At 42.7% G+C, this 22,097-nt stretch overlaps 1 protein-coding gene across 49 annotated transcripts in view; it reads right to left on the bottom strand.

Annotated features, from left to right (window-relative positions):
- Positions 1-22,097, bottom strand: part of PTPRD (protein tyrosine phosphatase receptor type D) — a 1,767,834-nt gene that overhangs the window by 207,439 nt on the left and 1,538,298 nt on the right. For all 49 annotated transcript variants that reach the window (XM_078384988.1, XM_078384990.1, XM_078384987.1 and 46 more), the window contains one exon: positions 970-1,155. In XM_078384988.1, the coding sequence (XP_078241114.1) occupies positions 970-1,155 (186 nt within the window). The remainder of the gene's footprint in view (positions 1-969; positions 1,156-22,097) is intronic.

Below are 22,097 nucleotides of genomic sequence, written 5' to 3'. Positions count from 1 at the left end.
GGATCTGGGAAGACAGTCAACAACTAAGTCTACAGAAGCATAACTGAGGAGGTAAACAATATGTTATATTTCCAAGCCACCCCGCATATTATGGTTTATATGTGGACAAGCTTTCAATTTAGTAAATTTTGAGTTATCTTATTATGAACCTGCACAGAGCATAAGGTGAAAGTGAAGAGGATTCCTTGGGGAAGTGAAACAGGGAGAAAGCAGCAAAAAGCTGGAGTCTACAACAAAAGCAGGCTTCTGTAGATCCAGACACTACAATATCAGTATGCACATATGCAAATTACTGTGATTAAGTACAAGAAAAAGTCTTAGGCATTAAAATTCTCTCCTTTCATAGGCTAACCCGAGGACATATGGTTGCTGATATTTGTTTGCTTTTTTGGTTGTTTTTCACTTTTTTCTTTTCTTTTTTGTCAGAGACAATATACATGAGGAAAAAGTAGTGTGTTTTATATATTAGAAAAAAGAAGTTAGCTAATCTTTGGTGGACTCAAGACACAAAGATAATTCAATAAAACATTAACTAGTATAGAATATTTTAAGTATCCAATAATAATATTTTGACTTTGGATTAGTACTCCTTGCGCATTGTGAAGTCCAATGTTGAAATAATAAGTATAACAACAACAACAACAAGGACAACAGGGAGAGAGGATAAAATGGATCTATCAAATACTGCCAAAATGCAGTAAAAAATTAAATAAATCAAAACTATAGTCACAGCAGTGAGCATGTGGAACAAACAGAAGCTGCAAGACACACAGATACAAAGAACTCTGGAAATAGGCTATGACAATAATACAGACATGGAGATCACACTCAACAACAGAAAAACAACAAGAAGAGATGAAATCATAACCTATAAAACAAAACGAAAAAGAATTAAGAAAGGAACAGAAAAAAAGAACTGAAAGAGAAGAATTTTTTTTGGCTTTATTGCAAACAGTTACAAGACCTTACCTGATCGTAATTGCTTGATGCGTCCATTGTTGCTTGTGTCCACAGGCAAAAAATCTTTGAACCAAGTTATTTCAGGATCAGGATTCCCACTGGCTGCACATAACATGGTGGCTGTTCGAGTGCGTTCAACCACCTTTAACTGTGGTCCCATATCAATGGTGGGGAAACCACGAGGAATTTGATCCTCTGAAAAGGAAATGAATGTCAAGTTTACAAAGTATTTCTTATTATGTTCACAGTACAAACTCCAAAGTCACTTTTCATTTGATTTTTTTCAAGGTGGTAATAATATAAGGGTTTGTCTACATGTGCTCAATTGATATGGACTGGAACGGGCTAAATATGGTCATTTAAGGTCAGGTAGATGACCAATATGACATTTGATTTGATTCTTGCACCTCAAGAGACCCTATCTGATCTGTCTCCAATACAAACAACAACAACAACAACAACAACAACAACAAAGAGAGAAACAACACTCTTTGTCTCCCTTCTCTTCCTGCTTCTGGGAACATTTTCAAATGTTTTCAAACTTTTTTCAAAAAGGTATAGTGCATTGGTATTGTCCTAAGAGAGTTTTTACAAACCCAGTCCAAAACCAAGAAACTTTTACTTCCTTCCTCTGTGTCCCCCCCCCAAAGAAGTAGAGAGTAGAGGATGTGTTTAATTTTCCAATATTGTGAAGAGGCTAAATTGTCTTAGTAAGCCACTTAACAACACTGAGAATTGAAAGTGGAAGGGAAATTTAAAGCCACAAAGCTCTGCTTTGGTTAGTTTCCATTAATCATATCTCTGGAAAAGAAATAAAATGGAGCAATGTTCCCTCTAATTTTCTGGAGCACTGGGTGGGTGCCCTGCCCCATTCAGGTGTGCTTCTGACTGCAACTGGAAGCAAATGGGTGGCAACACTGGCTCAAGGGCATCTAAAAAATGGTAGCCCCTGACAGGGGCCCAGAAAAGTGTGGCTAGGAATGCTCTGGGGACAGAGGGTTTGCTATAACAGTGATGTCATTTGAATACTAGCAAAATGAGCTAATGTGCTGTCCCTTCAGTGGACCAAACAGAGGGACACATGGCCATCTCTTGCAGTCCCTAAAAAACCCTCAAGTCCTACAGTTCCTTAAAGCTACGCATAAGCTTTCAGTATGGATTATTTTACTTGTCTAATATACACTTTGATCAACATGCAGAAAAATGTTGCCAGGTAGTAGAAAATGCATTTTCATCTTCTGTCCTCCCAACCATGGAATTTCTGCTTACTGAGGCTACAATCCATGCCTCTGAAGAAGTGGGCTGCAATCCATGAAGGTTTATGCCAGATAAAGCTGGTTAGTCTTAGTGTTACAGAACTCTTGCTAGTTTTTAATATGGTTTGAGAACACAGTTTGATCCTGGCCTGTTTTTACAAATCTCTCAATTTCAGTTTCTCCCATTTACTCATTTTCCCACTCATAATTCAGTATATCCCTTCTCAACAGAAAGCTGCAATTTTAAATAACTCCATGTCTAAATTTGTATTTGTGTTCACATTTGTCTTGATACACATATTTAAAATGCAACTTTGCCAATAAAGAGAGTTCTTCCAAGATGTTTTTCTTAATACCAAGTATTTAGCTGTTTTTGTGAATAGATATACTTTTAAATTTTTACTTCGATGCCACTTTTCTCTTATAAAAGGACTTAAGATGGATCACAATAATTAAAATACAAGTAAAGCTAAAAAGGACAGTAACTGTGTAAGTAAATGTGTAATTGAAAAACAATTAAACATAAGAAATTTTTAAAAATGATACGAGCACTAAAAGGCACATGCAAAATAATATAATTACCATTTTTGAAAGAATCTACCTTTGATGCCTTATATGACTGTTAAAAGATGAAATGATAACGAAATGTCATTGGCTGACATTGAAAGGACAACAGGGAAGGGGCCAATCTAGCTTTCCGATGGAGGGTGTTCCACCTGGGAGAAGCCAAAGATAAGGACATCTTTCATGTTCCTGCCAAACACGCCCTCTGTGAATGGCGCAGGACTGAGAGAAGAGCCTCTCCTGTAGAGTTTAGGAACCTAGAAGGCTCCTGGAAAATATAAGGTCCTTCCAACACCCTAGACTTAAGTCATACAGGGCTTTATAGGGCCAAGAAATTAAAGTAGCAGTCACATATTTTCCCCTAACACATGCATTTCTCTACAGATTCCTTAAGTAGAGAACTATGTTTGAAAATATGGAGAAGTGTAACGATTTAAAAATGACAAAATTTCCTTCTGCCAGTTAGGCTAGTATGCTAACTCACACTGAAAGGTTTCTTCTGAATACACACATCATTGTTTGAACAAAAACAGGTCACTGAGTTATGATGTTAGGGAACAATGGATGCTTTTGATAATCTCTTACAGCATGCAGAAGAAGATGGGAAGATATACACAAGCCAAGACTCAAGCAGTATTATCTAGGAGATATATCACATAAACATCTGAGCAATAAATTGTGCTTTATTGAAAATAGAATGTAGCAATGTTTCTGGGCAGGGGGATGAAACATATTCACGTGTATTGTAAAATCTGCCTGTTATTTGCAGGGTGGGGTTGTATGAAATTTAATTATTCCAGAAGATACCTTAAGTTGAAGACTAGAGAATTGCATATGTGAAAAAGGGGAGGAGATTGCTATTATATTTATTACACACTTATCATACCTATTATTATTATTATTATACATTGCTGGTACATGAGGGCAGATCAAAGGGTCAAACCTAAAAATTAGGAAAGTCCTAAACATTTGCAGGCGAGATGACATGTTTGCAGTTTTTTGAGATGATACTGTATGTTTGAATTTCCAAAGCAAATTAACAGCTATTGGCAATTGTTTTAAATTGGTAAGCAAAGGCTTTGGAACATCTCCACTTGCTGAAACTAGTGGGGGAGGGGAAATGACTTGATATTTTTTTCCATATTCCTTTAATTTCTTGTCTTAAGGTTTGGCATTTTGCAATTTGTATACTTTCAAGGTTGCTCATTAATGGAGCTCAGACTGCTAGAAGGTATGTTTTCCTTTGTTGTTTATCCAGAATTATAATCTGTGGCTTATTAAAATCAACTGTTTCATCCATGACAATGTGCTCGTACCATTGTATATCATGGTTTTGTTTTCCAAAACTGGAGATTCATGGAACTTCTACTATGGAGGAGAAGATCTGAGTAATCTGTAAGATTTAGACAGTTGCTGAATAATGATCTTTGCAGCTTGGTTATGCCTGCACATATAATCTGTTCATGCTTATTTAGGTTGTCCAACTATGATGATGATAAGATGATGATGATTAACTGTTTATCCACCAATTTGCAGCTCCCAAAGCACATCCTTTGCTATATTAAATACCTGTACGGTCTCTCAATCCACCAGAACAGATCTGGGTGGGGTGGGAGGGAAGGAAAGTAGTGTCACAAAGTGGAGGGGAAAAGAACCAAAAACTGCCTCCAGCTAGTGGAAATTCCCAGTTAAAATTCCAATCAGTTCAGAACATTTCCTCTTTGATTGAAACAAAATGCCACCGTTCATTCACTACTGTACTTCTAGTTACATTAACTCATATTTCCTATGTTCTGGCTCCCAAATGCATATTTACAAAACTCAGAATCCAATATGTCCACTCGAATTTCTGTTTTGTCTTTTTTTAGAATTGAAGCCTGCAATTAAGCATCCTAATGTGTTTATAAATTTCCTTCCACTCCAAAAATATAGGTGCTAATGTTTCAGATACACATGTTTAACACTACCTAAGGTGTGCAGAGTTCAAATAATGTGGATCGTTATCACATATAGCAAGCCTAAGCAGAACTTGGAAATGTTCATATGAGAAATGTCTAGATATGTAAGATGTTTACTGTGATAACCTAAGTATTACATTCAGCTATTCTCTCCTATAATGGCCTCAGTGATTTTTTTAAAAAAATATCAATAAAGCTATGCTCTTATTTTGCTTGAAAAAGAACAAGTAAGGAGATCAATAATGAGTGTAGAATACATTCTTTGTTATTAAACATGTTGCTTGGCAAGTATTGACATGCAATTCTTTAAGGAATAAAAGTAATTGAGTACAAATTGTCCAGTGTCAAATAAATTACTTGCTTTGCCAAGAAATAATGTGATCTTCTCACATAGTTGCATTAAAGCTTGCAGAGGCATTGCAAAAAGAGAGAGAAGGATATCTTTGGCTACCTGACAAATCTTTGCATTCCCGGATGCCTTCCTTCTCCTCAAGGCTACTTAATCAGTGACAACGTGAATGCATATAAATATTGCTACTGGAGACTGGTAGACACTGATCTTTGCAAGTGTACATGCCTTTTGTATCTCTGCCAATATACAGGAAGTGTCAAAGGCTGACATCATTAGGCTATTTGCTACAGGGTCTTACCAATGAAACCTACATTTGATAACAATTTATAAGACGTGACACCTTTACCAAGGGAATTACCGATAAGGTTTGACTCATGCCATGCTGAAGTATTGCTCTAATGCATTTGCATGACCTTTCTGTTCCCATTCTGGTTCACAAAGAACACTCCTGAGGCCTCTTCTTTCATATAAACAAGTGCACAATGAAGATAATCTATCTTGCATACTAACAGGATAGAGTATGAAAAGAGCTTCCCTTTCTCATTTTTAATAAGGGTAATTAAATTCTATCCATCCCTCTTATGCACAGAACTGCTCTGGATACACACTTGTCATTAAATTTTCATGAGAAACATCACAATGCAACAGATTCAAATAGTCTGAGCTTTTTTACTTTGACAGTTGTGGCTTGTTTCCAATCTGGCTGTCAGGTATTTGGCAATAAAACTTAGTATTCTACATAAAATGGACTAGAGGAAATAATGAAATTTGTAATTGGAATGCTTATCTCAGTAGGTGTAGTTTATAAGACGTTAATTGCTTTCCGTTCCACTTTAAATTTATTAGTTATTTCTATAAAACCTGTCTTTCCAGTTTGATGGCACAATACTTTACAGATCAAACAAGGTGAATGAATAAGATCAAACACCAGTTATACTGCAGACATATACTCATTTATACAGAAGGAAAAAGCAACTAGTAATCAATGGATTAGCAGCTTTAAACTTCTACACAAAGTGAATAGGACAACATTTTGTCTTATTCATTTGTGTGAAACATTATTGCCATCATTTAGATTTTAACTACAGTGTCCACCACTTTTCATTTTAATATCCAGTCATGCTGAATTAGCTAGCAATTCATCAACAATTTAAATGAGAGATGACCTTCCAAGAACCATCAAACACTGTCAGTTTAACAGGCCATTAAAGGGCAGATGACTATGTCCTTGTGCTCACGGAGTCATATAAATAACATATATATTTGTTTATAGTGACAGCTACAAGTGCAACAAGACATATTTTGAACATTTGTAAGGTGTCTTTGGCAGTTTTCTTACTAAATTACATGTTCTTTTCCAGGTACTCATTTCAGTCTATTAACCAGACAAGTTTCAGAGAAAGAATGCCATACTAGGGGAATTATATCATGAGCTGTTGTAGGAAAATGCTGCAACACTGTATTACATGGCTTCCTGTACACTGCTATTCTCTTCATTAAAAGAAGATCACAGCATTTATACAGAAATTTCTATCATTATTTATACAAAAGTTCTACTGTATTTGACATTTTTTACAGACCAATGCCTCTAACCATTCTAAAGCTCTCTGAAATACAGAAATAAGCACCAACATGATGCACTCAATATTTATCTGGTGGGCATACTCATCTGGTTTTGCAATGTTATTTACATTACCTAGTGTACCATTGCACATTCAATATGAGAAGCTGCCACTGCACAGGGTGAAATCTGAAAAGACACTGTTTCCATCTTTATTGTTTCCTTATAAAGAGTGGAACCTCCAACAAATTATTACTGTAGAAAAGAACATCCCAGTTTATTCATGAGGTGATATTCACTTCATACATGTCAAGTATATGGGTTTCTCTTTGCCATAGAAAGAAATTGATTCTTCATTAATTTTGCAATGGACATTGGAAGGAGTATCTTTGGATATCCTGGGCATCAGTGAACTAAAATGGACTGGAATGGACGAATTCAATTCAGACTATTATCGTATCTACTATTCTGGGCAAGAATCCCATAAAAGAAATGGAGTAGCCCTCGTAGTCAGCAAAAGAGTGGCAAAAGCTACACTGGGATACAATCTCAAAAATGATAGAATGATTTCAATATGAATCCAAGGCAGACCTTTCAACATCACAGTAATCCAAGTTTATGCACCAACCACCAATGCTGAAGAGGCTGAAATTGACCAATTCTATGAAGACTTACAACACCTTCTAGAACTGACACCAAAGAAAGATGTTCTTCTCATTATAGGGGACTGGAATGCAAAGGTTGGGAGTCAAGAGATAAAAGGAACAGGTAAATTTGGCTTTGGAGTTCAAAACGAAGCAGGGCAAAGGTTAATAGCAGCCAGGCAGATAACAACAGAATGGGCCACAGCAATAATAAATGGGTCTTTCCTTGAGGGCAGGTTTCCATCTGCCCTCAAGGAGACACTCATTAGGCCCATAAGAAAGAAACCTCATTTGGCGGCAGACGAAATTGGCAATTATACGCCCGTCGCCAATGTTTCTTTCATGAGCAAAGTGGTTGAGAGGGTGGTGGTCGACCAGCTTCAGGCCCACTTGGATGAAACAGACGCCCTGGATCCGTTTCAGTCGGGCTTCAGGCCGCGACACGGTACAGAGACGGCATTGGTCACCCTGTACGATGACCTGTTTAGGGAGGCCGACAGGGGCAAAATGTCTCTGTTGGTCCTCCTCGACATCTCGGCGGCCTTCGATACCATTGACCACAGTATCCTCCTGGGGAGGCTCTCTGAGCTGGGAATTGGTGGCCTGGCGCTTGCCTGGCTACGTTCCTTCTTGGAGGACTGCCCCCAGAGAGTGCAGCTTGGGGAGAGTGTGTCGGCCCCGTGGAATCTCAATTGTGGGGTTCCAAAGGGGTCGATTATCTTCCCAATGCTGTTTAATATCTATATGAGGCCGCTGGGTGGGGTCATCAGGGGGTGTGGAGCATCGTGTTATCAATATGCTGATGACACTCAGCTCTACATATTCTTTTCATCAACTGCAGGTGATGCCATCCTGTCCCTTCAGCGCTGCCTGGAGGCCGTACTGCAAAGGATGCAGGAAAATGGGTTGAGACTGGGTTGAGACAAGACGGAAGTTCTGAGGGTGGGTGGCCCCGTGGCTGGTGGCTTGGGTGACTCTCTCACATTTGGGGGGGTGACCCTGGCCGCGAAGAGCGGGGTCCGCAGTCTGGGGGTACATCTGGACCCAACGCTCACCATGGAAACACAGGTGGCGTCGGTAGTCCGCACCGCCTTTTTCCACCTATGGCGGATTGCCCGGCTGCGGCCCTATCTCGACACAGGGGCGCTCACTACCTTGGTGCATGCACTTGTAATCTCAAGATTAGACCACTGTAACACGCTGTACATGGGGCTGCCTTTAGGGCTGATGTGGAAACTTCAAATGGTGCAGAACGCAGTGGCCAGACTACTCAGTGGAGTGAGAAAATTCCAGCATATTTCTCCTACGCTGGCCATGCTGCACTGGCTGCCCATTCTTTTCCGCATTGACTTTAAAGTTTTAATGCTTACTTATAAGGCCCTAAATGGTTTAGGACCTCGATACTTGGCGGAATGCCTACTCCCACAAAGATCTACCCGGATCACCCACGCGAGCCAGGAGGTGAGGCTGAGGAGCCTGACGCCGAGAGAGGCCCGGAAGGAAAAAACACAAAACCGGGCCTTCTCAGCGGTGGCTCCTCGCCTCTCGAACAATCTCCCTCCTGAGATTCACGCCACGCCCACTCTGGGCACTTTTAAAAGTCAATAAAAAACATGGCTATACATCCAGGCCTTCCCTCCAGCTAATACCTGATTTTTCAGTTTTTTCTTCTTTTATCTATTTTCTACTCTATCCTTGTATTGTCTCTGTGATTGTATGATCTATGTATTTTTTTTTGCTTCATTTTATCATTTATCCTATAGTGGAAGCCGCCTAGAGTGGTCTATTAGGCCAGATAGGCGGGGTATAAATCAATCAATCAATCAATCAATCAATCAATCAATCAATCAATCAATCAAATAAATAAATAAATAAATAAATAAATAAATAAATAAATTTTGTCAAGAGAACAAGCTAGTCATCACAAACACTCTTCTCCAACAACACAAGAGGTGACTCTACACATGGACATCACCAGATGGGCAATACCGAAATCAGATAGATTCTATTCTCTGCAGCCAAAGACGGAGAAGCTCTATACAGTCAGCAAAAACAAGACTTGGAGCTGATTGTGGCTCTGATCATCAGCTTCTTATAGCAGAACTCAAGCTTAAACTGAAGAAATTAGGAAAAACCACTGGGCTAGCCAGGTATAATCTAAATCAAATCCATTATGAATACACAGTGGAAGTGAAGAGCAGATTTAAGGAACTCGATTTGGTGGACAGAGTGCCTGAACAACTTTAGATAGAGGCTCGTAACATTGTACAGGAGGGAGCAACAAAAACCATCCCAAAGACAAGGAAATGCAAGAAAGCAAAGTGGCTGTCGAACAAGGCCTTACAAATAGCAGAGAGGAGAAGGGGGGGGGGAACAAGGGAGATAGGGAAAGCTACAGAAAATTGAATGCTGACTTTCAAAGAATAGCAAGGAGAAACAAGAGGGCCTTCTTAGATGAACAATGCAAAGAAACAGATGAAAATAATAGAATGGGAAAATCCAGAGATCTGTTCAAGAAAATTGGAGATATTAAAGGAACCTTTTGTGCAAGGTTGGAAATGGTAAAGGAAAAATGGAAGGGACCTCACAGAAGCAGAAGACATCAAGAAGAGGTGGCAAGAATACACAGAGCAATTATACCAGAAAGATTTGGATATCCCGGACAACCCAAAGAGTGTGGCTGCTGACCTTGAGCCAGACATCCTGGAGAGTGAAGTCAAGTGGGCCTTAGAAAGCCTGGCTAACAACAAGGCCAGTGGAGGTGATGGCTTTCCAATTGAACTATTTAAAATCTTAGAAAATGGCACTGTTAAGGAGCTACACTACATATGCCAGCAAATTTGGAAAACTGAGCAGTGGCCACAGGATTGGAAAAGATCAGTCTACATCCCAATCCCAAAGAAAGGCCAAAGAATGCTCCAACTACCGTACAATTGGACTCATGTCACACACTAGCAAGGTTATGCTCAAAATCCTACAAAGTAGGCTTCAGCAGTATGTGGACTCAGAACACCCAGAAGTACAAGCTGGATTTTGAAGGTGCAGAGGAACTAGAGACCAAATTCCGAACATGTGCTGGATTATGGAGAAAGCCAGAGAGTTCCAGAAAAACATCTACTTCTGCTTCATTGACTACGTAAAAGCCTATGTGGACCACAGCAAACTATGGCAAGTCCTTAAAGAAATGGGAGTGCCAGACCACCTCATCTATCTCCTGAGAAATCTATACGTGGGACAGGAGGCAACAGTTAGAACTGGATATGGAACACTGATTGGTTCAAAATTGGGAAAGGAGTACGACAAGGCTGTATATTGTGCCCCGGCTTATTTAACTTATATGCAGAATACATCATGCGGAAGGCTGGACTGGAGTAATCCCAAACTGGAATTAAGATTGCCGGAAGAAATATCAAAAACCTGAGATAGGCAGATGATACCATTCTGATGGCAGAAAGTGAGGAGGAATTAAAGAACCTCTTAATGAGGGTGAAAGAGGAGAGTGCAAAAAATGGTCTGAAGCTTAACATCAAAAAATAAACTAAGATCATGGCCACTGGTTCCAACATCCCCTGGCAAATAGAAGGAGAAGATATATAGGTAGTGACAGTTTTTACTTTCTTGGGCTCCTTGATCACTGCAGATGGGGACAGCAGCCAATAAATTAAACGGCACCTGCTTCTTGGGAGGAAAGTGATGACAAACCTAGACAGCATCTTAAAAACCAGAGACATCATCTTGCTGACAAAAGTCCACATAGTCAAAGCTATGGTTTTTCTAGTAGCGATGTATGGAACTGAGAGTTGAACCATAAAGAAGACTGGCCGCCGAAGCATTTATGCTTTTGAATTGTGGTGCTGGAGTAGGCTTTTGAGAGTCCCCTGGACTGCAAGGAGAACAAACCTATCCATTCTGAAGGAAATCAACCCTGAGTTTGACACGACTTAACAACTAAACAACAACAAAGCATGCTTGGTTTTCACATCTCACTTTCATGTATGTCCAAAGGAAAACTCAACTACAGACTATGCTAATGTGTATATTCACAAGTCTAATTGATGTGAGAGAGCCCAGGCCATGTTCCCAAGTGCTACTAACAGTTGTGATGAGGTAATAAAGAAGATGGGGGAAAGCTTTCATTTTTTCTCTTGGTACTTGCTTTTGACGCTATTTTGATGCCACAATCAACGTAAGGGAAAATTGTAGTTCATGGAATGGTAGCTTCAACCAATGGAGATAGAGAATAGGAGTGCACGTAGAATGTAATTAGGATTACATTAAATTAAAAGTAAAAAGAATCGAAACATGAATGAAGATTTGGAAGACAAAAGCTTTCATAATCCGTTTTATAGTGATATCTGCGATTCGTGTGTTATTTTCCATTGCTTCCTCATGCTCATATTCATGGAAAGGATTCTGGTAATCACTGACAGCTGCCCTAACCAGCAATTTAAATTTTTACTGAATTATGTTTTTTCTTTCTACCAATGTCTTTATGCAAGTTAACATTTAAAGTAATAGATTATTAATACCCATCAAGGAATATTGTGTTCAGCAAAATATATATACAGAAGTGAAATTAGGAAGCATTACTCTGTCCAAGGAAGAGAAAAAAAATCCTTGCATCCATGGCTACCTAGGGTGGAAGGAGGAAGCCACAGACAGTGAGGTGTCTCAGGAATGGGTCTCCTTAGAGCAGGCGTTCCACTAGGGGAACGAGCCAAACTCTAGTTCCCATCCTCCACCACCTATGAAACCTAGACTGGGTGAAATCTAGTACGTCCGTGTGTAGGCAACTATGGGCAAGCTTCTAACCCTAGATTTCCAATTACTCACTCCGACGTTACCCAAGATGGCGCTGGAGGCGGGCAATATGCGTTTTCTTCCGTCGCTCCAGCTTGCCTCTTGAGATTTTCTCTTCTCTTTCCCTACTCTTTCTCCCCTCTTTTTTCTTCTTTTGTCCTTTCTTCTTCCCCCCTGTTTGCCCTGCCTGCCGTTTGTCATCTCTCCCGACGGTGTTAAAACTTACCGGGGAGAATCGCGGAGCATGAGGCTGCGCCTGACCGGACCCTGGGACGCGAGGAGGCTGCCGCTCGAAACGTGGAGCGCCTGCGAGCTTAAGAAGTGGAGGTGTGGAGTCGCAGAGGAACGCAGCCGGTCTGTTGTTGGGGGGTCCGGGGAGTCGGGAAGCCTGTTGTTTTGCTGGCTTTCCCTTCTTTCCCCTCCCTTCCCCTCACCCTCGTCATTACCTCCCTGCCGGAGAAATCCAGGGCAGCGCTGCCGGAGCGGGATCCCAGAAGCCGGGGCCGGAGCTGGAGCAGGAGATCGGGAGAGCGCTACTCCGGCTTCTGGTTGGGCTCGGGGCCCGGTAGCTCTTTTTTTTGACTACCCGGAGGAGGCTAGATTGGAGCTTCGTACGCGCGGGCTGCTGCAAGCTCGCCCGGCGGAGCCTGGAGATCTTTTACCTGCTCCCCGCCTATCCTGAGAGATATTTCAGCAGAGGCTCGGCGGCGAGACCCCGTGGTGGAGAGTTTGGTTGGAGGGCTCCCGGACAGAGACTAGATCCCGGAGGAGGTGTGGACTAAGCCGGAGCGCTGAGCCCGGAGGCAGCCACAAGGTGCAGGGTCGACGTGGGTTTTGGAGGGACCCTGTGGGGTCGCTGGAGCGACGGAGCGGCCAAATGCCAGTTGCCATGCTGGAAGATCCCCCCCCCCAGGTTTCCCTCTCTCCACTTGCCTCCTTCCATCTGCTAACGATGTCTCCCTAACCCAAGGGTGGGAAATGGCTGTGTTTGAGCCCTCCTCAGCTCGGTTCCTGCTGTTTTTGACTTTGACTTTGTTGACTCTTAACATCACAGACCTCGGGCCCTTTGTCAAAAACTGCGACTACTGGCCCTTTAAAGAACTCTGCTCTCTAGCGCTGCCATTAATATCGAGGCCAGTGACATCAGAAAGAACAAGGCCACGCGGGGGAGAAGGAAGGACTACTTTGGGCATTGGGTGGGGGGGGTAACTAGTGAGGCTTTATTTTATTTACTTATCTATTTTTATTTTCCTTTTTATTTTGATATTTGATTTAATTATATTTAATTTGCTTGCTTACTTTATGTTCACTATTTATATGCATTGGTATATTGTTTATGGTTAATTTTTATTTTTATTGTTACTATTATTTTTCTCTTCGTTTATTGATTTATTTGTACTAAGTTAATTTTGTCTATTATCTTTCCCTTTCCTTTTCTTTTTCTCCCTTTTTTCCCCTTACCTCCCTCCCTCCCTCCCTCCTCCCCCTGATGGATTGGAAGGCCTGCCCTCCCAGCGAGGGCCCCCAAAATATTTCTGTGGTCACGGGTAGAGGTAGATATGGCGTGGCCCCAGTCCCTACTCGTGTAAGAAGAACGATGGACAGATGTCTGAAGGCTGTCCACTGTTCTGAGCCTGGGGCCACCCCTCAATATCGAGGCAGCCAAATCAGTCATCCTTCCACTCTACGCCTGGTGTTGTTGAATGCCAGGTCTGTCGCCAATAAGGCCCAGGTGATTTATGACCTTATCCTGGAAGAGGACGCAGACCTGGCCTGCATAACCGAAACATGGATAGGCGGAGAGGGGGGTCCTCCCCTAGCACTCATCTGTCCGCCCGGTTATGCCGTCCAAAATCAGGGTAGACTGGAAGGTTGGGGGGGAGTTGCCATTGTCTATAAATCCATCTTGGAGGTTACTAAGCGCTCCTCGGTGGTAAAGCCGGGTCTGGAGGCCCTCCACGTGTTGATTGGGGCCAGGGATGGTATTGGGATCTTGCTGGGTTACCGTGCTCCCCGCGACCCAGCCATTTCCCTACCGGAGCTGGTGGACTTTGTCTCCGCGGCACTGTTGGGTTCCCCGAAGCTGCTGGTTTTGGGGGACTTCAACGTCCATGCGGGGGCAGAGATTTCCGGACCAGCTCTTGAGTTCTTGGAGACCATGGCCTTCTTGAACATGTCCCAACATGTCACCGGCCCCACCCACGTGGGCGGCCACACACTCGACCTGGTTTTTTCCTCCAGTGGGAGCGGGAGTGGTCCGATGGTGACTGACCTTGAGTCGGTCGCCCTGTCATGGTCGGATCATCACCTAATAAAATGTAACCTCAACATGGCCCTCCCCCCTCGCAGGGAGCAGGGACCTATTGTCATGGTCCGCCCTCGAAGGCTACTGGATCCGATTGGATTCCAGGATGCCATGAGAGGTGCTATGGCTGACCTGGCTGGCACTCCTGTCGAGGTTCTGGCTGACAGCTGGTTCGCCGCTGCGGTCAGGGCTGTAGACATGATCGCACCTAAACGCCCTCTCCGACGCAGAGCCCGCCCGGCACCCTGGTTTAACCAGGACCTCCGGGCGCTGAAGCGGGTCAGGAGACAGCTAGAGCGCAAATGGAGAAAGGACTCGACGGATTATAATTGGATAGCTGTTAAGGTCGCCACCAACCTTTACCTGGCTAAGGTAAAGGCTGCCAGTCGAGCATACTTCGGTAACCGGATAAGCGAAGCGTCCAACCAGCAGGCGGAATTATTCCATATAGTGCGCGACCTATCCGGAATTGGCCCGGGTGATGGGCCTCCCCCTAGTTTTACACCAGACCAATTTGCAGCATTTTTTAAATCTAAAGTGGAGGCCATCCGCCAGGACCTGTCTCCTTTTTTGAATACAGTTAGTCGAGCTGAGATGTCCAGCGCTCCGTCTTGCCCGGCAATTTTTGACTCCTTTCAGCCTGTCACGCCTGACACTGTCGCCAGGGCGCTTGATCGCTGTCGCGCCACCACCTCCTCCCTGGACCCCTGTCCGGCCTGGCTAATCAAAGCAGCCAGGCCTACAACAACTGAATGGGCCACCGTAATAATTAATGGGTCTTTCCTTGAGGGCAGATTTCCATCTGCCCTCAAGGAGACACTCATTAGGCCCATTAGGAAGAAACCAAGTTTGGCGGCGGACGAGATTGGCAATTACAGGCCCGTCGTCAATGTTTCTTTCCTAAGTAAGGTGGTGGACAGGGTGGTGGCCGATCAGCTTCAAGCGCACCTGGATGAAACAGATGCCCTGGATCCATTTCAGTCGGGCTTCAGGCCGCGCCATGGCACAGAAATGGCATTGGTCGCCCTGTGTGATGACCTACTGAGGGAGGCTGACAGGGGCAAAGTGTCCCTGCTGGTCCTCCTCGACATCTCAGCTGCCTTTGATACCATTGACCACGGTATCCTCCTGGGGAGGCTCTCCGAGTTGGGAATCGGTGGCCTCGCATTGGCTTGGCTCCGTTCCTTCTTGGAGGACCGCCCCCAGAGAGTGCAGCTTGGGGAGAGCGTCTTGGCCCCGTGGAATCTCAATTGTGGGGTCCCACAGGGATCGATCATCTCCCCAATGCTGTTTAACATCTATATGAGGCCGCTGGGTGGGGTCATCAGGGGGTGTGGAGCCCGGTGTCATCAGTATGCCGATGATACTCAGCTCTACATCTCCTTTCCACCTACCGCAGGAGAAGCTGTTCTGTCCCTGCCTGGGGACCGTACTGCAATGGATGCAGGAGAACGGGCCGAGGCTGAACCCGGACAAGACGGAGGTACTAAGGGTGGGTGCCCCCACAGTCGGGAACTTGGGAAACTCCCTCTCTTTTGGGGGGGTGACCCTTCCCGCTAAGGATGGGGTCCGCAGCTTGGGAATCCATCTTGACCCGGCGCTCACTATGGAATTCCAGGTGACGTCGGTGGTCCGAACCGCCTTTTACCATCTCAGGCGGGTGGCCCAGCTGCGGCCCTATCTTGATGTTGGGGCGCTCACCACTTTGGTGCATGCGCTCATAATCTCAAGATTAGACTATTGTAATGCGCTCTACATGGGGCTACCTTTGAGGCTGCTGCGGAAACTCCCTCTCTTTTGGGGGGGTGACCCTTCCCGCTAAGGATGGGGTCCGCAGCTTGGGAATCCATCTTGACCCGGCGCTCACTATGGAATTCCAGGTGACGTCGGTGGTCCGAACCGCCTTTTACCATCTCAGGCAGGTGGCCCAGCTGCGGCCCTATCTTGATGTTGGGGCGCTCACCACTTTGGTGCATGCGCTCATAATCTCAAGATTAGACTATTGTAATGCGCTCTACATGGGGCTACCTTTGAGGCTGCTGCGGAAACTTCAGGTGGTGCAGAACGCGGCGGCCAGACTCCTTAGTGGGGTGAGAAAATTCCAACATATCTCGCCCACTCTGGCCGCATTGCACTGGCTGCCCATCCGATTCCACATCGACTTCAAGGTCTCGATGCTCACGTACAAAGCCCTAAACAGTTTAGGGCCTCGATATTTGGCGGAACGCCTTCTACCACCAAGTTCTACCCGTGTCACTCGCGCGAGCCAGGAGGTGAGGTTGAGGAGCCTAACGCCGAGGGAGGCCCGGAAGGAGAAGACAAGAAATCGGGCCTTCTCGGCGGTGGCTCCTTGCCTCTGGAACAACCTTCCCCCGGACATTCGCGTGGCCCCCTCGCTGGGTCTTTTTTAAAAGCAATTAAAGACAATGATGTTTCGGCAGGCCTTCCCCCCCACCCCCCCTTAGCTAATCCTAATTTTCCTTTTTTCTTTTTCTTAGTTTATAATTTCATGGTTGAAAGTTTTCTTCTTTGTAAATTCGTTTTTAGTTATTGTTGTACCCCTGTTGTGAGCCGCCTAGAGTGGTCTATTGACTAGATAGGCGGGATGTAAATAAAATAAATAAATAAATAAATATATATTTGAGCTTAAATTTTTTTGCTGTGAACACCCAAAAACAGCAAATAAAGCCCTTGTGGCCAAGCCACTCCGTTTAGGCACTTTCACCTTTGCCCCCAAGAATTACACTTGGGTAAAATATATAATACCTATTTAAAAAGAGTAAAAAGTTATAAAACAGAAAATATAAAAGTTACAATGGTACTTGTTAAATGCAAAGCACCTAGGGATTAAGTAAGCCTCTGCAAGCCTTTCCCATAAAACAATAAAATACTTACTAGCTAATGATTTTACTATTTAATTACTGACTAGTAATTCTAAGTTATGATAGCTAAGTCTCCAATCCATCATCGAAGGTTGTAAACCTGTCCTCCATCTTCTCCTTCTCCAGCTTACGCTTACACACCAACGACTTGCTTAACCCTCCTTTCTTCCATAACTTAAATCAAATTCTCTGTCCCATGATGCTACCCAATCAGCATATAGTCCTTTGTCTGCAACTCCATCCTAAAACTTTCCAGAGCTCCTCTTCATTCTAGGCTGGTATGCTGATACTCCATCAGAAAGGAATGTTTTGGTTATCAGTCCTGAGAAATGGCTCAACTTCACAGGAACAGTCTCCAGGCAGGATGAAACAGCTGCAAGTCCTGGGAAATAAGTACAGTGGTGCCCCGCATGATAATGATAATCCGTTCTGTCAAAATCACTGTACAGTGAAATTGTCGTCATGCGGGGGAAAAAATCCCCATTGGAATGCATTGAAAACCTGTTAATGCGTTCCAATGGGGAAAATACCTGCTTGTCCAGTGAAGATCCTCCACAGGGCGGCCATTTTGTGAGCGCCAATCAGCTGTTTTTAATGCCTGTCTTCTGAAACAAGGGTCGGAAAACAGCGGGAAGCCATTGTGCGGAGCTGACGATCAGCTGGGAAAATCGTCGTCCAGTGAAAAAAATGGTTCCCGAAGCAGGGACCTAATCATCATTAAGCGAAAAAAACCCATAGGAACTATTGTTATAGCGATCGCAAAAAAAGTCATTGTTAAGCGATTTCATCGTCATGCGGGGTCATCATAATGCGGGGCACCACTGTCTTTCCAGTGAGCACTGAGGGTCTACTTTTATTCAAATACAGTCATGTCATCTTATTCTGGTTGTTGCCCAGTGGTGGAGGTTGGGGTTTCACTTAACTGGGGCTTGTTTTGGGGTAGGGCTTATATTATGATCATCCTGAAAAGTCATACTAGAGTTTATTTTCAGGTTAGGTCTTATTTTGGGGGAAACAGGGTACAGTATATGTTTTCGCATAGATCTTAAATCTACACTGGTGCCTTGCAAGACGAAAATAATTCATTCCACAAGACCTGCCGTCTTGCGAAGTTTTCATCTTGCGAGGTGAGTTTTCCTATAGGAATGCATTGAAATTTAATTAATGTGTTCCTATGGGAATTTTTTTTAAAAAGTCACTTACCAGGTAGGGAGCTGGGAAAGCACCATTGGAGGACTGGTGGGGGTCTCCTGCAACTATGCTCATCGCTTTCAGAGGTCCTCTGGCTGTCCTCCGATGGTGCTGGGCAAGCCTTCCCCAGCACCATTTTTGAACTTCCCGTGCTTTCCCCCTGCATTTTTCCATGCGGAGGCTTGGCCAGCTCTATCGGAGGACTGCCGAGGGACCTCTGAAAGCTGCAAGTGCGGTTGCGGGGGAGCCCGGCCAGTCCTCCAATGGTGCAAGAGAAGCCTTTGGAGGCTTGCAACAAGCAACATCTTATAACCATCTTCCACATGAAAACCTATTTTATTGTATGTTGTGAACCACTTGGAGAATGATGACAGTAACAGGCCATTATAAATAAATAAATAAATAAATAAATAAATAAATAAATAAATAAATAAATAAATAAATAAATAAATAAATAAATAAATAAATAAATATTTTCATTTGATTTATATACAACTTGCAACTATAATCCGTTCCAGAAGATGGACGTAACTCGAAATGGTTGTAAGTCGAAGCACCATTTCCCATAGGAATGAACTGAAATGCAATTAATCCATTCCGGCGGAAGGAAAAATATCACCAAAAATAATAAATAAAATAATTCACTGCAAGACTCATTGGAAATGCGATTAATCCCTTTCGGCCAGAGGAAGAGGAGAAAAGCAATCAAGGGTGCAAGACCCATTGGAAATGTACAGAAAATAAACGGAGCAGATCGGAAATGCACAAAGAACAAAGGAAAAAGCAGGGGAACCATGCAGGACCCATCGGAAATGGGGGAAAAACCCAAAAAGCAACCAACACCCCAAGACCCATCGGAAATAGGGGGAAAGCCCAAAACAAACAAATCCCCCAAGACCCATCGGAAATGGGGAAACCCCAAAAAAGCAAACCCCTCAAAACCCATCAGAAACAGGAAAAAAAACCAAAAAACAACCATACCCCCAAGACCCATCGGAAATGGGGGAAAACCCAAAACAAACAAACGAATCCCCCAAGACCCATCAGAAATGGGGAAAGACACTACCAAAAGCAACACAAAACCCCCAAGACCTATTGGAAATGGGGGGGAAACCCAAAAAAACAAACAAAGCCCCCAAGACCCATCACAGCACAGAAACATAACCCCCCAGCCCTAAACCATGCTGCAAAAATACCCAGAACAGTTTTTAAAAAGCAGAAAACAGCACCTTACCTTACAAGGCAGCCCAAAGCCTCCTGCAAACACACTCAGAAGCAGAAGGAGGCAGTCCCAAGCCTCCTCTGAGGCACGCTCTCTAACTGCTGGGGCAAAAGAGCTACAAAGAAGCAGCCTCATCGCAACCTACAGTTAGAAATTTGAATTTCCCACCTTTCCCCCTGCCTTTTTCTGTTCACAAGTAAGTAGTAGTATACTTTATTACAGGCAAAGGCCAGTAAAACCAAATCAATATAAAATAGATACATGTATTTATTGTTAAGTAAAGTCGGGCAAGGTAATAAAATTCCATTAAAACATGATAAAACAACTCCTTCTTTCCAATTAATAACATAATATATCCTTAATATAGGTAAAACCTCAGGCAGTGTTATATTAAAAACATTATATTTTTCTGTTCATAAGTGGAAGCTCCGGTCGCAAGTAGAAGCAAAATTTTGCGGCTGGAGCTGGTTGTAACTCGAAATGGTCATAAGTAGGTATGTTCGTAAGTCGAGGCACCACAGTACACATTTAACATTTCATGGCAGTCCTATTCAAATCAACTGAAATCCTAGCATCAGGTAGGCTTACAAAATGTGGAAATGATACATAACAGCAAGAAGAAAGCAGGAGAGGGGAAGATGCCAAAAAAAGAGTAGAGTAGTTTCCATTAAAATGATTATCACACTGTGCACATATTAAGGTGAAATATTCTGTTTTTAAAATTCAATATTTAATACCAGACTTTATTATAACAAAGTCTTGATACATGTTTTAAGTCATATAAATTATTAACGACAAACTTTCTGGTCATATTGCAATCCTACTGGAAATGTTGCAGTGTGTTACAGATTAACCAGAACAAAGTGAATATATACTTCTTCATGGCTTCCTTTCCAGAGAACAGTGTAGTGTTGCACAATAATACAAAAGGGCTGAAGTGTCTATTTTTACGTAAAGTATGTTAGTTATTCAAAGCAGTACAATCTCCTCCCCTTTCTCCCATTTTTAATCTAGCAGCTGCTTCCCAACTGTTTTTGACACTGACAAAAATAAACCTGAGAAGATTGTGTTTTAATATATTTCCCATTAAAACTGCATCAAAAACATACTGTCCAGATAACATATCACCTCCTGTCTGCATTGCCTTGTGGGAAGGTACCAAGCCAATGGTTGGCTATTGTTTCCATAACTCTGATGGCACCAAGTTAGAGGTTTTATTGAGCCAGTGTTGCCAGCCTCTCGGGAAAGGGCTAGAGTGTTTTGTGTGCCGCAGCAGTTCTTTAGCAGCCCATTAAAAAATGGCTGTGTTTTTTTCCTAAGGGAATTTCTTTCTTTCTTACAAATAAGAATGCTGACAGCAAAGATTCTTTCAAAAAGCAGATACCAACTTTCCAAAAAAAGAGAGGCAGAATTCTATAGTGATTTAAAAACATATTTGCATGCAGAAAAAAAGAGATCTATTATGGGAAACAGACCTTTAAAAAAATTACATGTTCTTTTAAAAATACTACCCATTTAAAATATTTTCCTATGAAATTAAATAAATTAAGAACTACTGAAATTATTAGTCTTGATCCAGACATAACAATGGACACTTATAGAAAAGCAAGATACTAATTGTGAAAAAAAATTGTGTAACAGAAAACAAAAACATGAAAAATAATGCTAGGCAGAATTTTCATATAGATAGAGACAATATATACAGTGGTGCCTTGTTAGACAATGTTAATCCAGTGAAATCGCTATCTTGTGAAAACCTCATATAGCAAAAAGCATTTCCCCACTGGAATGCATTGAAACCCGTTTAATGCGTTCCAATGGGGGAAATAGTCATTGTCCAGCGAAAATCGCTCATAGGGAAGCCATTTTGCAAAGCGCCGATCAGCTGTTTAAATCGCTGTCTTGCAAGGCACCTGTTTTGCGAAGATCGCCCATAGGGAAGCCATTTTGCAGAGCCGCCGATGAGCTGTAAAAATGGTCGTCTTGCAAAAAAAGGTCCACGAAGCACAGACCAAATCATCGTCCAGCGAAATGCCCCATAGGAAAAACCGTTTTGCGAATTGCTATAGCGATCACAAAAAGTCAACGTCTAGCAAAAAAATGTTTTGCGGGGTAATCGTCTTGCAAGGTACCACTGTAATGTTATCTATTATGTGGGAAATTAGAACCATATTAGAATTACAGAAATATTAGATTCGGTAAGCTTGGATTTAGGATTCAAGAAGGATTAGTTAAGAACTCCTTCAATGGACTAGACATTAAACTGTAAAAGGCAAGCTATAGTTTCCACAACAACAAAAAAGATGAACTAAGCACAGCAGACAGGATAGGGAAGAAAGCAGGTTAGATATTGTTATCTGTGAAGACATAGCAAAAATATATCTTATTTGGGGTCAAACTGA

This window comes from Pogona vitticeps, chromosome 2, assembly GCF_051106095.1.
Source record: "Pogona vitticeps strain Pit_001003342236 chromosome 2, PviZW2.1, whole genome shotgun sequence".
NCBI classification, from domain to species: domain Eukaryota; kingdom Metazoa; phylum Chordata; class Lepidosauria; order Squamata; family Agamidae; genus Pogona; species Pogona vitticeps.
Note: the sequence above shows the minus strand (reverse complement) of the source record. Positions and strands in the feature narration are given on the sequence as shown.